Source organism: Citrus sinensis, chromosome 9, assembly GCF_022201045.2.
Source record: "Citrus sinensis cultivar Valencia sweet orange chromosome 9, DVS_A1.0, whole genome shotgun sequence".
NCBI classification, from domain to species: Eukaryota; Viridiplantae; Streptophyta; class Magnoliopsida; order Sapindales; family Rutaceae; genus Citrus; species Citrus sinensis.
Genome location: NC_068564.1, coordinates 30694000 through 30710077, shown reverse-complemented (window position 1 = coordinate 30710077; position 16078 = coordinate 30694000). Strand labels below are relative to the sequence as shown.

General features: G+C 34.9%; 2 protein-coding genes across 5 annotated transcripts; both read left to right on the top strand.

The window, feature by feature from the left end:
- Positions 1-243: 243 nt before the first annotated feature.
- LOC102627835 (uncharacterized) lies at positions 244-8627 on the top strand. Of its 2 annotated transcripts, XM_006474380.4 has the most exons (13): positions 245-506; positions 1605-1779; positions 1963-2046; positions 2808-3049; positions 3184-3427; positions 3739-3818; positions 4114-4198; positions 4999-5130; positions 5213-5326; positions 6150-6197; positions 6607-6688; positions 7811-7861; positions 7978-8627. In XM_006474380.4, exons 1-13 carry the CDS (start codon positions 379-381, stop codon positions 8067-8069), a joined length of 1557 nt encoding a protein of 518 aa, XP_006474443.1. In that variant the 5' UTR covers positions 245-378; the 3' UTR covers positions 8070-8627. The 2 variants fall into 2 exon arrangements, with proteins under 2 accessions (XP_052289691.1, XP_006474443.1); XM_052433731.1 differs by lacking the exons at positions 6607-6688; positions 7811-7861; positions 7978-8627 and adding an exon at positions 6290-6586 and having other exon boundaries at positions 244-506.
- Positions 8628-11909: 3282 nt separating this feature from the next.
- On the top strand, positions 11910-15787 carry LOC102628329 (protein phosphatase 2C 53-like). Of its 3 annotated transcripts, none has more exons than XM_006474382.4 (5): positions 11910-12069; positions 12550-13824; positions 13945-14262; positions 14387-14492; positions 15097-15787. In XM_006474382.4, the coding sequence occupies exons 2-5, from the start codon at positions 12931-12933 to the stop codon at positions 15429-15431; spliced, it is 1653 nt and encodes a 550-aa protein (XP_006474445.1). In that variant the 5' UTR covers positions 11910-12069; positions 12550-12930; the 3' UTR covers positions 15432-15787. The 3 variants fall into 3 exon arrangements, with proteins under 3 accessions (XP_006474445.1, XP_006474447.1, XP_006474446.1); XM_006474384.4 differs by lacking the exon at positions 11910-12069 and adding an exon at positions 12077-12225; XM_006474383.4 differs by lacking the exon at positions 11910-12069 and adding an exon at positions 12249-12448.
- Positions 15788-16078: the final 291 nt, after the last annotated feature.

Sequence of the window (16078 nt, the reverse complement as noted above, 5' to 3'; positions counted from 1 at the left end):
AGTGACAACTTGTTTTTCACCCACCACGGCCGAGTTAGAGCGCGTGAGCCCATCACTCGCATCCGCTGACAACAATCGCTAAACTAAAACAGGCAGCTCAGATCGTCTACGCCCGGAAATATGTGAGCGCCAACTCGGCTGGGTGAAAGCATACGTGGCGTGAGACAAGTGGTGGAAAAGTGAGTGTAGTGTGCGGCGTGAAAGTAGGGAACAAAAATGAATACAGTACATGTGAGGTGGTCTGGGTCTGGCATCGTCTCCTGGTCGTTGCAATTAATAAGAACACTTGGGATGAGAAAAATGATTTTAAAGGAGTGATTGGCATATAAATAGATTCTGAGTTAATAGACTGGGAGAAAGAGAAAAGAGAGAGTTCAAATGGAGGAAGCTGAGGAAGAGGAAGTGCTTGGCTCGAAGCTGACGATGGAGAAAGTTGCAGCAGCCAAACAGTTCATAGAGAATCACTACAGAGCTCAGATGAAGAACATTCAAGAGCGCAAGGAGAGGTAATCGAAATAGCTAATTGAACTGAGGATGCTAAAGTTATTAAGCTGCTTATTAAGCTACTAGGCTAAGCTTTGGATTTTTTTTAAAAAAAAATTTGTGGAAGATTTAACGTAGCTTAAGATGTGAGGTTGACAGTGGTTACATTGTTATTAAATCTGCTAGATTCTGAAGGCATTTTTTGTAATTAACACTTATGGAACGTTTATTTTTCTTTGTTTGGAGTAGTTGTTTGATCTCTGTGTGATTATTTCTCAATTTAATAAGGGAAGAAGTAAAGATAATCTATTAGAACATTTTCTTTGTTTGTGGAGTTCGCAGATCGTTAGGCTAAAAATTATCTCTAGGATGTTGATAACAAGATCTAAACAGGGCATTAGCTGAGTTACAGCGCACTGAAAGTCTTGCAATCTATTATGATATGGATCGCTGCTAGTCTAGTTATGCATTCAACCAAGAGAGTAGCTGAGTTACAGCGCAATTGAAGTCTCGCAATCTGTGAGTGTTGTCGAGTAGATTGAGAACATCACAATCTATGAAATGACATGTATATTGGTTTATTAGTTTGGAATCACTACCGTGGGATTTTGTGCTATGTGTAAATTTTTGTATGTGTCTCCCAGGTTAGAGTTCTGCTCTTGATTTTGTCTATTTTCATTCAGCGTTGGTTTCTGGTTGCATCTGTTACCCTGGAACCATTCAGACTTCACTGGGATTTCTTATGTAATAGGCTAATAGCAGATAACTTTTTTACCATAAAACTATGTACGGGTGCTGATCTCTGTGATTGGTAACATAAACTTTATTAAATTATTTCTGGTGAGATAAACTTTATTCAATCATTTCAAATTTTGCATTTATCATCTAAATTGCATAACCTGTGTCTGCAATTGATCTTGAAGCTTTGATGAGATAGAAGATGGCATCCGGATGCTTTAGGCTTTTGAATTGTGATTAAACATTTAGTTTATGTTTTTCTTGCGATGATATTTACTTTCTTCAAAATGATTTTTCTTGTTTAAAATTCCTTTTTTGTGATGCAAACCTTTGATCCAAAAGTTCTGTTTCAGGAGATCTAACATAATTTGTCTCCATTGCAGACGATGGGTGTTAGAAAGAAAGTTAGCTTCTTCGGATGTGCCTATGGAGGAACAGATCAACCTCATCAAAGATTTGGAAAGAAAAGAGACAGAATTTATGAGGCTTAAGAGGCACAAGATTTGTGTTGATGATTTTGAGCTTTTGACTATTATTGGGAGGGGAGCCTTTGGTGAGGTTAGAAAATTTATTCAATATACTTGCAATTCATTAGAAGTTGATCATTCTCAGTGGTTATATGATTTTCATTTTTTTTTCTTTTGAAAGCAATTTTAACTCTTTTGTTTCTAATATATTTTATCTCAATCATGCATTGGCAATCTGGAGAACCATTCTTGCTAATGTTTCCTCAAACTTCAGGTTCGATTGTGTCGGGAGAAGAAATCTGGAAACATCTATGCCATGAAGAAATTGAAGAAATCTGAAATGGTTAAGAGAGGACAGGTGAGATGAAACATAATGGCCTTCATATAATTCATAGTTATAAATCTTAAAATAATAAAGGATCTTCAGGGTTTCCTAATTGTGCTGTTACAGGTGTTTGCATCGCAAAGTTAAAGTTGTATATCTAATTCTAATTTTAGAAACTAAGGATTAGAAATGGGCTGCTCAGTTAGTTTTTTTGGCTTTAGTGGGAGACCATATAATTGTTGGTTATGGTGTATACATTTTATAGACATGCATATAAGGATTTGTATTGACATGGAAAAAGCTTATAGGGAGCTGAAGCACTGATATTTTGTAGTTATGCATCTTCAGTAGAAGCCTCATTGGTGGGTACCAATTGTTATAAGTTGAAAACTGAATCAATATGGAGATAATGATTAAGAGAAATTGTTATTAGGTTACTTGATTATGTTTTGTCTCGGATCACCTCCTCTCTCTGGTACAAGGGATTTTGACAGGATTCAAGTCATTGACATACTACCAGTAGCAAGGATTTAGATGTGAAATTGCCAGCATCATTATCACCTTCTTTATGTCTAAAGAGTGTTGCAAACCTTTATATGTTGTATCTTTAATATGTTCTTTTTTATTCTTTTTCAGTTATTTTGATAAGAATTTCAAATAAAAATTATATAAAGAAGAATGGGTGGTTTGCATGGGAGTGGACTAACTGTTCACACATTATTACTGTAGTGTCATTTGCATTTGCAGTTTGTGCTGGTTTATTAGTGCGGATAAGATGCCTTTCTGCTTTGTAGGTAGAACATGTAAGAGCTGAGAGGAACTTACTGGCTGAGGTTGCGAGTCATTGCATAGTGAAGCTCTACTACTCATTCCAGGATACTGAGTACCTATATTTGATTATGGAATACCTACCTGGTGGCGATATGATGACTTTGTTGATGAGGGAGGACACCTTAACTGAAAACGTGGCTAGGTTTTACATTGCCCAAAGTGTCCTGGCTATTGAGTCTATCCACAAACATAACTACATTCACAGGTTCATATTCGGGCTGTTGTACTTGTGTTCTCGAATTATTTTCTGAATCTTGATACTGTTGTGATTATCACTGGACTTTATCATTAATTAGGTATTTTTTCTGTCTCATTAGTGTACATTCACTTCCTTTTCAGAGATATTAAACCTGACAACCTTCTTCTGGACAAAAATGGTCATATGAAGTTATCAGATTTTGGCCTTTGCAAGCCTCTTGACTGTTCAACCTTATATGCAATCCATGAACATAAAACCATTGATGATGAAAATATGGCGGAACCAATGGATATTGATGGATGCTTTCCTGACACGGATAATAAGAGTAGTTGGAAAAGCCCCCATGAACAGCTTCAGCATTGGCAGATGAACAGGAGGAAACTGGTAAGCAACTTGCACAGATATGTTATTTAGATTTCTACTTAATCTCCATTCCTTTATGCAGGGATTGACAAATAACTATGTGTTTGTTAAAACTGGAACTCCAACTCTCAGAGACTAGTTATAAACTTATTTTCTCTTTATTAATGCTATAAGCTGTTTGATGGTCATATTTGTTACCATTGCGCTTCATTTATGGTATGAACTAGAGTTGTATGGATGTCAAAGTTCTTATTATAGTTATTAGTATTGTGTTGTTGTTGTTGTTGTTGTTTCAAAATAATAGCTGTTGGTTTGTGTCATTTGATTTGAAGGCATTTTCGACTGTGGGAACACCTGACTACATTGCTCCTGAGGTGTTACTAAAGAAAGGATATGGCATGGAATGTGACTGGTTAGTTTCTGTTTTACATTTCAATTCTTATAGGTTCTTGGAGTTCTGATCATGTATTCTTTTATCTTCTTTCATACCTCCTGTTGTCGGTAGCTTCTTCATTTTTAGAGTTTGTCTTTGACCTTTTTCTGTGAATTGCGAACTCAAACTTATGCTTATCTCATGGAAATTTTACGGGCATTAATTGTGGTTATTTTGATTTTTTTTTTGCACAGATATACAAAATCTTCTGTGCAGATTTCATTTTGCATCTAAGATAGTGTTGATATTTCTTTTTCATTGGAATTTTATCCAGGTGGTCACTAGGAGCAATAATGTATGAAATGCTTGTTGGATATCCTCCGTTTTATGCAGATGACCCAATAACAACATGCAGAAAGGTAATACATCTTATGCTTCTATGGGTATCTTCATCTGAACTCCGACATATCTCTGGAATCTTTTTTCTCTCTCTTTCTTCTTCTCCTTTGCTTATTTGTTCATTTCATTTTCATCAATAACATTTGTCATGGGTTCAAAATACCAGTCTATTTCAGGTAATCCGAAATATTGAAACCTTCTTTTTTTTGGATTCCAACAAGAAATTTTAATTGCAAATGAAAAACAAGAACAAAGTAGGAACAAGTTTTATTCCCAGCTTCATTTTTTTTCCCCTTTTTTATCATTAAGTTTTGTTTTATCGGTTGATGAACTTGTGACCTTCTAGTTCCTGAGCCATATTAACAAAAGCAAGCAAAATGGTAGAGTTATGAAGAGACCAAATTAGTGAAGGCTTCTCAAAACAGGACTTCAATTATGGTGAAACTGAAAATGTATTGGGCTATTGGCTACTATATATTTCTTGAGTTCTTAAATATGAGAAAACTTGCAGTTGCCTTCACGGTTCAAATTTGAGCTTGTAAACTTTTGTTGGTCAGTAACGTCGTATAAATTTGATAGAGTTCCCCTGGCATTTCATATTTTTAGGTCACTTTTCTATTTATTAATAGTGAGTAATCTAGAAATTTCTGGAGCAACTACAACAAAGCCTTTGCACTATCGAATTTTCTGTAAGAAATGCCTTGCTTGGTGTTCATTCTTTTATTTTTATGTTCTTTCTTTTCTGTTCACGTTCTCTTTTACTTCATTTTACAAAATAATATGGGTGATCCATTTTTTCCTGAAAAAAAATTTATGCCAGATTGTGCATTGGAGAAATCACCTTAAATTTCCAGATGATTCGAAGTTGTCACCTGAAGCAAAGGATCTGATCTGTAGATTGCTATGTGATGTTGAACACAGGCTAGGCACGGGAGGGGCACACCAAATTAAAGTAAGGTTTTAAGGTTTTGAAATTTTATTGTCTCTGTCAACTCTCTTTTTTCCTTACAAATGCCAAACTCCTGTTGCATCAGGCTCATCCTTGGTTCAAGGATGTTGTCTGGGATAAACTCTATGAAATGGAGGCAGCATTCAAACCAGAAATCAATGGAGAGCTAGATACCCAGAACTTTATGAAGTTTGATGAAGTAATTTTTCTTCACTTTCACTATTCTTGTTGTGTCTAACAACTATTTCAATTTCTGGCCAGTGCCAGATTCACTTTGTTATTTGACATACTTTTATTTATTTATTTTTTTTAGTGGCCATACAAAGAGGCCCCTAAAGGTGCAAGATCTTTTAAATGCTATTTTGATCTCATGTATCCATAGATTACCGGCATTAACTACTTTAATATGAAATAGCATGAGCAGAAGTTGAATACTGGTCAAAAACTGAAGCAGCTGTTGTCCAAAATGGGATCTTATATTTCAATAAGTTTGTATCATGCGTGCTAAAAGCAATGAACGAATTTCTCAACTTTTATGTATTTATGTATCACTTGTTGGTTACACTGATTTCTGATCACCAGCAGACTATGATCACACCAATTTACATTTTCTGCATATTATAAAAAAAAATTCTACTTTGGCTTTCCAAATTAATTTTAAAATTTTGGTTTGAAGATCTATTGGTCATATATAATATTCCGAGACCTCCTTATTTTATTAGGAAATTTTATCCTCCATATCATTTCTACAATTTTATTGTTGATGTTGATTCATAATTTGTGCATGAGTCTTTCCCTTTAGCATAGAGTGAAAATATGATCATTGGATTCTCAGTTCAATTCTCTCTGGAAGTACTCTGCATAAATTGAGCAAATGATGTTCATTAAAGCTACACCTTGTTTGGCTATTTTTGTTTGTTTCATCATTGTGTTTCAGTTGCTTCCTTCACTGTACTTGTGTTCGTTATGGTGCCTCTACAAAGTTCCCTTTTCTTGAATTGGTATTCTGTTCTCTCCTACAGTTGGATCCTCCAGCATCTGGAAGAACTAGTTCAGGACCCTCACGAAAGGTTTGTAATGATTCCTGCTGTTCATAAACTCATGTAATGCAATGACTTGTTAGTTTGTTACTCTTATGTGGAATTTACATCTCCATCTTCAGTAAACAGCAATCATTCCATTTATGCATTTAGTGTTACGGAATTGATAAGAAATGGGTGATTACTGCGCCAGCGTTTGCTTTTTAAGGACTGAGTTTTCCAGGTGCAATATGGCATTGTATTTGTGCTTCTTGTTCCTTTTTAAAATTAAGAGAGAGCAGCAAGAATATTTTCCTTGTGGCAATTTTTTCATTCTTATGCTATGGTTAATCTTACAGTCCTTATTCTTTCTGCTATTGCTGCAAATTCTACCAGTTTAAGGCAGCTATTATTCTTAAAATTAGGATAACATATATTGCTTTCTTCCCCTTTCATGCAGATGCTCTTGACTCCCAAAGATTTAAGTTTTGTTGGCTATACATACAAGAATTTTGATGCTGTCAAAGGGCTACGTTCCTTGGGTATGGAATCTATTAGTCCGTATATTGATATATTTCTTTTCAATTCTTTTGTATATTTATCAGCAAGTGTGTAATCCTAGTTCTGTGAAACTATGCTGGTTTTATGCATGTTTATGTGCTGTTTCGTTGTTTTGTTCTCATTTTTAAGATACAGATGCGGGGAAATTACTACACATAATGGTATTGTCCATTTGGGTGACTGGAAATGGGGTTTAGGTTGGAATTGTGAAGGTCAATTGATAAAAAAAAATAATATAATTTCAATATTGAAGGCAATGTGGTGATGTTGTTTCCAAACTGAGATATTTACCTTAAATTAAGAATTCAGTGGACAATTCCAGATTTTGTTTGGATTATATGCTGTTATGTATTTTGTAGAAGTGAATATGATCCATATTAAGCACTAATAGCATATCAGGCTCTATTATTAAATAGATTCTTATAGTGTGTGGTAAATCTGAGAACCTTTCCAAATTTTAGCGGCTTTCTAGATGGCTTGGCAAGGGTTATTAAGAACTTAGATTGGACCATTATGGCCTGACCCCAAGTGATTCTAGGACATGGGACCAATCCAACTATAGTTTATCTAAATTTTGGAAAGCAAAGCTTATGCAATGGGTTGCTAGGATAGGATGAGAGCTCACTCCATATGAAGGCTTAATTCATAGACTTTGGCGAAAGCCTCTGCAGGATAACAGGTTTGATGCTGAAAACCACAGGATAGCTGCAGCATGATCTATAATAGAAAACAAGGGTTGAGAACTTGCATTAGGGGAATCCAAATCAGAATCAAATACATTCTGTTCAGCCTGAATTTTAGTGTGATTATGGAATGGATTTGGAATCAGTCTATTGACATGGAATCAGCTATAAACACTCAGATTTTGGTGGAATGTAGTCGCATGGTAGATTAATCATTGACAAGATAAAATTAGAAATGATGTTGGTTGTTGAAATTTAGCACAGGCTCGTTGTGATTTAAGCATGTGAGGGTGATTTGTTAGTCATGAAGGATACTAATATTGTTGTATAAATTTTGAATTGCTTCTCCTGATGTCTTCTGCTTCTTTTTTATAGGGGGAAAAATCTAACCTGTTTCTTGAACCATTCTAATACTTGCAGATCTCAAAAGAAGTTTGTCAGCGAAACAACCATCAATTGGTTCTATATTCAGTATTGGATCTGACTTAATCATCTTCTTCCTTTCTCTGTATTTAAGTCATAGATTATTCCTTTACAATTACTGAATTTCTTTGATATTTAACTGATTAACTTGGTAATATGTGCAGGTGAATCGGCAATAGATAATACTAATAAACGGACAGCTGAGGAAACAGAGGTGCAGATGCTTGCATCATCAGGTGACCCCATGCTGCCGTAATGTAACAAATACGCCAACCTGTTTTGCGGATAGTAGGATATGCCTATTTATTTTCACTTGGGCGTTCCTCCAAATCTGCATTTCTCATGTGTTGGCTGCCTTTCTACCTTTGGAACCAGTACAAATGTACAGCAGTATTTGAGAAACTCCTTGGAAGCCCCGTAGCGGGTTAACTCATAGGATTGAGAGATTTTTAGCTGAAGAAAGCTTCTATGTACTAGAATGTAGAGCAGATTTCTGGAACTTATGTCCTGGCTGCCCAGGTTGGCTGTGGTTTAAAAAGTAAAAAGCGCCTTCTCTAGTGGCAGTTTCTGGTCTAATTTTAATTGTGAGTGAAAACAACCAAGAAACTCTAGTGGTTTTCAAAGACTCAATGTTGTGTGCTAAACATTTATGGAAAAGAAAATTGAAAAATTAGCTGAGAAAATACTGGAGGGGTGGCACTATTTCTAATTTCTAAAGCCTGAAATATATTGTGCTTATGATGTCCATTAGAATTATTATGGGATTTGTGTTCTAAAAGGTTCTATAAAAGAGCTTTTCTTATTTTATTTGTGATTTGAACGGGTTTGCACAAATCTAATGTTATGTGCATTTGGAGTTTCACATCTCTTGATCACACACCAGGTGCAGGCATTCCCATCACCAGTTAAAAAGGAAAAACTATCAAGCTTATGTTATACAAAAGGGGGGTTAAAGTATCCCTGGCATGTACTAAGTTTCTTTTTATTCACAGATGATGGGCACGCCACATCATCTGTGCATCTTTTGGACTGTTCCACGTAAATATTTTACCTTTGGATTACTAGGCCAACATAGATCCTTTTTTATTTGTTCTTCTAGTGGCACAATTCCTAATATTGGAGACAGACTTGAGAGGATGCGCTTATCTTAAAATTAGGAAGTCGGGTAAGTTACAATTTCTATAAAATAATAGATTTAACTTTAATATCAGATATTAACTTGGTACTTGCATGCTCTGCTCTCTCTTCCAGAACGCATGTGATCTTCTCATTGGATATGTTACTAACAGAAGGTTCTAAAATTAGATATGAAGGGTCAAAAGTATCATCCCAAATTTGATGGAGGGGGTTTTTTTTGTATCATGTTGAAGAACACGTTTTGGCAGATGGACATTTGCTTATAGCCTAGGTCAAGGGCTCAGTGGCGGGTATTAATAACACTTAGACAAACAAAGAAAAGGCCAGCCTCATATAAGCCTCTAAACTCTTATTTAGGTGGGACAGAGTCTTGACAGATTTCAATAAAATAGGACAGACTCTTGACAGATTTCGTAATCCTGAAAATGTTAGGCGTTGAATGGACACGTGTCACCTGCGGAAGGTAAATTGGCTTGCCTTTTTGACATGGCTATCATGCTTGCTCCTCCACCAAACCCCAGGTCAAAAAAAAAATAATAATAATAAAATGAAATGTTGTTGATGATCTCTCTCTTTGAATTTGGTTGGTAAATGATTATTTCACTCTAAAGACAGCTGTGTGTATCGCTTCCCTTGTTATAAAATTAAACAAGTTATCTATGATTCACCCTTTCTTTCAATGCAAAAAGTAAAATGAAAAAAAGTGGTGTTGACCTCTACGGATTTTTATCCTACAATAAAAGAAATCCTCAATGGTTCTTCGGTTTGGTTATGTTAAGAGGGATATCATATTCATAATTCATATGAAATGATAAAAACTGTGACATGGAGTGTTATAATTTGTATACCTCTTTCTTATGTTTAATGTTAAAAGTCTTTACATCTGCAAAATCAGAGTCCTATGAATATGATGTGATGCAAGTCATGTCGAGTTGAGGTCATTCCTATTGCACATGTCACATATAATAATAATAGCACGATATAAAGCAAATTAGTCAACACAATGAGTTAATATCAGACCACCTCTTTTATCTTTTTTTCTTTTAAAACAAAAAGAAAACTGTAAGTATTTTTCTTAATTAAAAAAAAAAAATTACACGTATGTTGCATGTTGTTTTTATACCTTTAAATTTACGGATAAACCTCTTAAAGTCTTAATTCTATGTAAGCAAGTAACATCCGGTAAAGTAAAGTTAAAAATTTATCCTTTTAACTCGGTTTCATAAAGGTTTTTTTTTTTAGATTGTAAATTATACTTTTTTGTTTATATTTATTATTATTTTTTAAAAAAATAAACAAATCATAATTTCACATTCTCTAATAAAATAGAAGTCTTACCTATGTTCGGTAAACTTGAAAAAAAAAAGAAAAAAAAAACCTCCTAAAATCACATTAAATTTGTACACTCTCATCAAGGGGTCCATAACAATAACCTTTTTTTTAACTTTTCGTTTTCTTTTTTCTAATATAATGGTCATATTGATTTGCTGTCTTTCTTATGAGCTTTGTATAATTAAAAGGCAAGTCAATTATTGTCTATGTATGATATGCACCTTTTATTTTTCTTTTATTTTTAATTATATTTTGGTCAAAACATTTGGAAATTATGGCTCAAGAGAACTATTCAACATAACATTTTCTTTTTCTTTTTCTACCAATTCAATTATGGTGATGTTGTTTTGCTCTCCCCACCTTCTTCATGTCATGTGCATAATATGAATTACGAGAATCTTATCCTTTTTGAGTGGATGTCCACTTATGTATTTATGGTATCTTGTGCCTTTCCACCACAAGAACATGCTAAGTTCTTTTTCTTTTTCTTTTTTCTTTTTCCCAATCATATCAATTAATATAATACATGGATAACAAAAGAATATTTCGTCTAAATGATTTACTGTTTGATTAAATTATTCTTTAAAAAAGTAAAATTCGTAACAGTGTTGATCTAGGAGATATATGTAAATTTATGTTGTAAAATATCACTAGCCTACAAGTACATATTCATACTTCATGATCGAATCAAACCCATCATGTAATTAATAATAAAATCAATATAGTAAGCTCATGATGTAAGTATTATTTAAGGTGTAAATAAAATTATTACTAAATGTTTCTAGTTATTAGAACCATAACAAAAATCAATTTTTTTGTGTATTGTTTGATTAATACTTACAACTTCTTCCCCCTAAGATTACAATTTTAAAGAAACCTCATGGCAAATACCACCCTCTTGATAAACCAAATGCTTTATTGCAAGCTCCTAACTTGTGACTACATGTGAGAGAAGCCATCAAGGCCTGAAAATATGAGTAGAAGCATATTGTATTACTCAATATTAATGGGAATAAAAAAAAAAAAATTCCCTCTCCCCACTGTAAGTGTAGGGTTGAGACTTCAACTCTAGTTAGTGCATATTTTTTAACAATATTCGTGAGATATATTATATAACCGTATGAACTTGGATCCACAATATAATTCAATTAAAATATGCACAAATCTAACAAAAATTTTTAGAAAAAAATTGCATATGAATATATGATATGAGGAAGCAGGGGAAAAACATATATATATATATATAATGTTGCTATGGGTCTAATAAAAAGATCTACATAAACGATAAAGTCCACCATCAGACATATAACATGGGAAATAAAGATCGGACACCGGAGGGAAAAACTTATAGAATACTTCAAATATACTATAATTAATTAATATATGCATAATAAATATAATTAAATTTAATACAATCATCATTTATATAATAATTATTTAAAATAAATATATATATATCATAATATTATTATTTATTATATAAATGACATTATACTGTAGATGTATTCTAAAATTTCTCCACCGGAGGATTGAGAGTGACTTTGGATTGGAGACGCTTTAGTATGTGCTTGTACACTTGACATCTGTCAATTCCTATTTCTCTCTCTACATGCATTATTCAAAGTCTTTTATTTTTTTCTGTTCCTTCTCAAATCTAAAGTCTCAACCCTCTTTCTTGCTCTTTCAAGTCTCTATTATCCCCAGATTTAAAAAGAAAAGTAAAAGAAATTTATAATAAACAAAGTCTTAAACTTTAATGATCACATTTGAGCTGTTATTTTTAATAGGTAAGCAAGGCAACCCCATATATCTTGTTTTTTGCTGTTTTTCCATTTCTTTAATCTTTTTTTACTTAGTTCTTAGATGTTAAGTCTTTGGAAGCAAGAAGTCAAGTAGAGGGAGAGAGAGAAGTTAATAATTTTACATTACAGTTGACAAATTAGGTAGTCATTTTTTTCTCTTGATTATGTTGACAATAATAATTTGTGCAAGATAGAGAGAGAGCAATAGTTCAAGAGGTTCAGGTGGTTTGCCTTAGATCCAGGGAACTTAAGTATTTTAAAAAGACACTATCTTTATAACGGTTTCCTGTGAATTTTTGGGGCTTCACTTTTCTTGGGTTCTTTCTCATGACCCCTCTGTTTTCTTGTGTTTAGAGATAGAAGGGTTGGTTTCAAAATTTAATTTTTACTTGCCTATTTTTGTATGATGTAGAGTTTCATTTTATTTTTTTGTGGACTTAAAAAGTTTCTCTTTTTTAACTGTAGTTGACGGAGGTAGATAAAGAAGAGTCCAGAGAAGAAGAAGTTGATAGGAGCTAGACAAGTCACACATGTCTATTTAGGGTTATTATTTCCACTAATGGAATTCGGATCCGCTTTTGTTGACCAGATCTGAGTGCTAATATTTCCCTTTCACCAGCTTTTTTGCTCAACCATAAGTCACCTGAATTTGCTTCTGCCTTTTGGGATTATTGAATTTTTTAGGCATGGAAAATGGTCTATTAAGACCGACCTTTTACTTTCTATTATTGTTCTTGATAAGAGAAGAAGGTGAAAAAGTTAGTTGAATAATGACAGGTTGTGAGATATTGGAGGGGTTAAAAGGTTACTTTTTGCACTTCCCAGATAGAGATTCTGATAGAGGAGATGTTTACGCCAGTTGTGGTGCCATTTAGAGCAGGTAATTCAGTCTGTGATAACCCAACAATAAGTACGCATTCGGATATCAAAAGACTTAAGCTGATGTCCGACACTGCTGGCTTGTTGTCTAATTCTGTGGCAAAGGTTTCTGAAAAATCTGTGGCCCGGGCACATGAGAATTGTAATTATAGTGATTTGGGGAATGAAGTTGGTTCTGTAGCTGTGGTTGTGCCGGAAGAGGATAAAGTGGGAGGGGTTTCTTTGTTGGATATGATATCTGAAAATAAAAGCAATTGGGGTTCTAGTGATGATGTGATAAATCGGGAAAGTGAGGAAGATGATTCCTTGTCATTGGAGGGGGATCCGATTCTTGATAGCTCTTGCTCGCTTTCTGTGGCAAGTGAGACCAGTAGCTTATGTGGAGAGGATTTTTTAAGTTTCGAGGCTTCGTCTGAGGTAGGAACTCTGAGTTCAGTTGACATTGAGAAGAGCATTTGCAGTGTTGATATTATTGCAAAGGCCAGTGATTTACCAGAGTCAAATATTGAGACTGAAATAGGGAGTAATCCTCTTGCTGTTGCCGTGAGCCTTGAGGAAGAGATTGGGGATGGGTCTAAGCAAAATTCATCTTCAGTTGTTCTTCAATTGGCTTTCGAAAACGGGGTGAGGGCAACAGTTGGACGCAGTGTATTTGAGGTGGATTATGTGCCACTTTGGGGATTCACTTCTGTCTGTGGAAGGAGGCCTGAGATGGAAGATGCAGTTGCAACTGTGCCTTATTTTTTGAAAATTCCTATTCAAATGTTAATTGGTTCCCAGGTGTTTGATGGCTTGAGCAAGCGATTCAGTCAGCAGACTGCTCATTTCTTTGGGGTCTATGATGGCCATGGAGGCTTGCAGGTTCACTCCCTTGTCTTGCTTCTAATGTTGTTTCTTTGCCCCTTGCTATTCAACTGCAAATTCTCTTATTGTTATTTATTTGGGTGAAAGTAATTTTTCTCATGGAGTTTGTTTGTTCAGGTTGCAAACTACTGTCGTGATCGCGTCCATACTGCTTTTGCTGAGGAGATAGAGCTTGTTAAGGAATGTCTGAGTGATGGAAGTGTGGTGCATAGCTGCCAAGAGCAATGGAAAAAAATATTCACTAGTTGTTTTGCTAGAGTTGATGCTGAAGTTGGAGGAAAAACAAACCAAGAACCTGTTGCCCCAGAAACTGTTGGTTCTACTGCTGTTGTTGCCATTATTTGTGCATCCCATATTATTGTAGCAAACTGTGGAGATTCAAGAGCAGTTCTATGTCGTGGAAAAGAGTCCATGGCCTTGTCTGTGGATCATAAAGTAAGAAATTTTCAACTGTGGTTTTATTTATTTATTTGTTTATTTTTGCAATATCTCTTAATCATCTGCAAGAAACTGATCTTTATCTATTTATTATTATTATTATTATTATTTTGATTCACAGCCAAATCGAGAAGATGAATATGCAAGAATTGAAGCAGCTGGAGGCAAGGTTATACAATGGAATGGACATCGTGTATTTGGCGTTCTTGCGATGTCAAGGTCTATTGGTATGTATTCCTTCATCATGATTCTATCTCCCATTTTCATGAATTCAGCACGGTACAGCTTTCTAGTGGTTTTCCACATCAGTGGTTTTTCTTTGTGAACAGCTTGGTTTTGTCATGTTGCAGTTGGTTAATCATAGGATAGTAAGAATAAAATAGTTATTATCATATTAGAGAAATGACTCCATCATGTTCATTGACGATCATGCTGTATCTAGCTTGATATCTATCCCCTTGGCGTTGTTGATCATAGTTGCATTTTACATCTTGTATGCAATTTACAGAATTTAACAAATAATATGCAGATCATGACACTTATCCGAGCATCTTTGATGATAAACAATACGTTGCATTTTTTATTTTTTTCCCTGAACACTGTCTGTATCCATAAAGAGGTAATATGCGTAGGTTTCCATTCCATTAGATGAAACTATATCAGTGATGAAACTGCATAGTTTTCTTGTGTCAGGTAAAATATAATTCACTCTGTGGTTTGTGCATGCATTTTTCTGAGTATGGGTGCATAAAATCAGTTATGTGCAATCTGCTTAGACCTCAAATGTAATTTAGTAAATTTTATGACTTAAAACTTTGGCGTGGCTTGCAGGTGATAGATACTTGAAACCATGGATTATTCCTGAACCAGAAGTAATGTTTCTTCCAAGGGCAAGAGAAGATGAATGCCTCATTCTAGCTAGTGATGGTTTATGGGATGTCATGACAAATGAGGAGGCATGTGAGCTAGCACGGAAGCGAATACTACTCTGGCACAAAAAGAATGGCGTTACACTTGCCACTGGAAGAGGGGAGGGAATCAATCCTGCTGCCCAGGCAGCTGCAGAGTACCTCTCAAACCGTGCCCTCCAAAAGGGTAGCAAGGATAACATCAGTGTAGTTGTGGTGGATCTCAAGGCTCAAAGGAAGTTCAAGAGCAAAACGTGACTGTTTCTCATCCATCCTTTAGCTGTTAATTGAATGTTGTATGATGAATATTATTAATATGATCTTATATGGTTATGCCCATCTGTTTTTCACCTGGGCTTTTATGGTTTCGTGAGAGTAGCGGCCTGCATGTAATATATAGAACATTGAATCATTCTAACGTTCTTCATTGTTCAAGAGTTGATACACTCTTGGGCATGTAAATCTTAGCAGTTTACTGTAGGGATAGGAGATGGAGAGAGAATCGTGTTCATTTTATGTTATGATCAAACTGTAGTCGTTAAGCCTCCGAGTTAAATTGCTCTGTGAGGTATTTACTTAATATAATTTTCACCTCTATGGTGCCTTTTCAAGAACAGTGACGACAGATTTGAGGGCACGAGTATTGACAATGTATTTGTTCAACCGTCACAGTGATTTCATCCATATCATCATTAGCCTAAAGACGGTTTATGATGCGAAGATGGTGGTAATATTCATACGGTTAACGAACGGGGATTTCAAGTGCTAATGATTGTGCTGTGGGTTGTGCAATATTGGCAAAATTGAGAACCAGTTGAAAGCATTCCAAGGACTGAACTGTGAACTGTCTTGACACCTGAGGTAGAGCCTCCTGATGATCCCCACGAGGAACGTCTATACATTAC

Coding starts and splice junctions, on each gene's coding strand:
- LOC102627835 (XM_006474380.4), top strand. CDS start 379: ATGGAGGAAGCTGAGGAAGAGGAAGTGCTTGGCTCGAAGCTGACGATG. Junction 507..1,604: donor ATTCAAGAGCGCAAGGAGAG/GTAATCGAAATA, acceptor TCTCCATTGCAG/ACGATGGGTGTTAGAAAGAA. Junction 6,198..6,606: donor GTTCAGGACCCTCACGAAAG/GTTTGTAATGAT, acceptor CCTTTCATGCAG/ATGCTCTTGACTCCCAAAGA.
- LOC102628329 (XM_006474382.4), top strand. CDS start 12,931: ATGTTTACGCCAGTTGTGGTGCCATTTAGAGCAGGTAATTCAGTCTGT. Junction 14,263..14,386: donor CCTTGTCTGTGGATCATAAA/GTAAGAAATTTT, acceptor TTTGATTCACAG/CCAAATCGAGAAGATGAATA. Junction 14,493..15,096: donor TGCGATGTCAAGGTCTATTG/GTATGTATTCCT, acceptor CGTGGCTTGCAG/GTGATAGATACTTGAAACCA.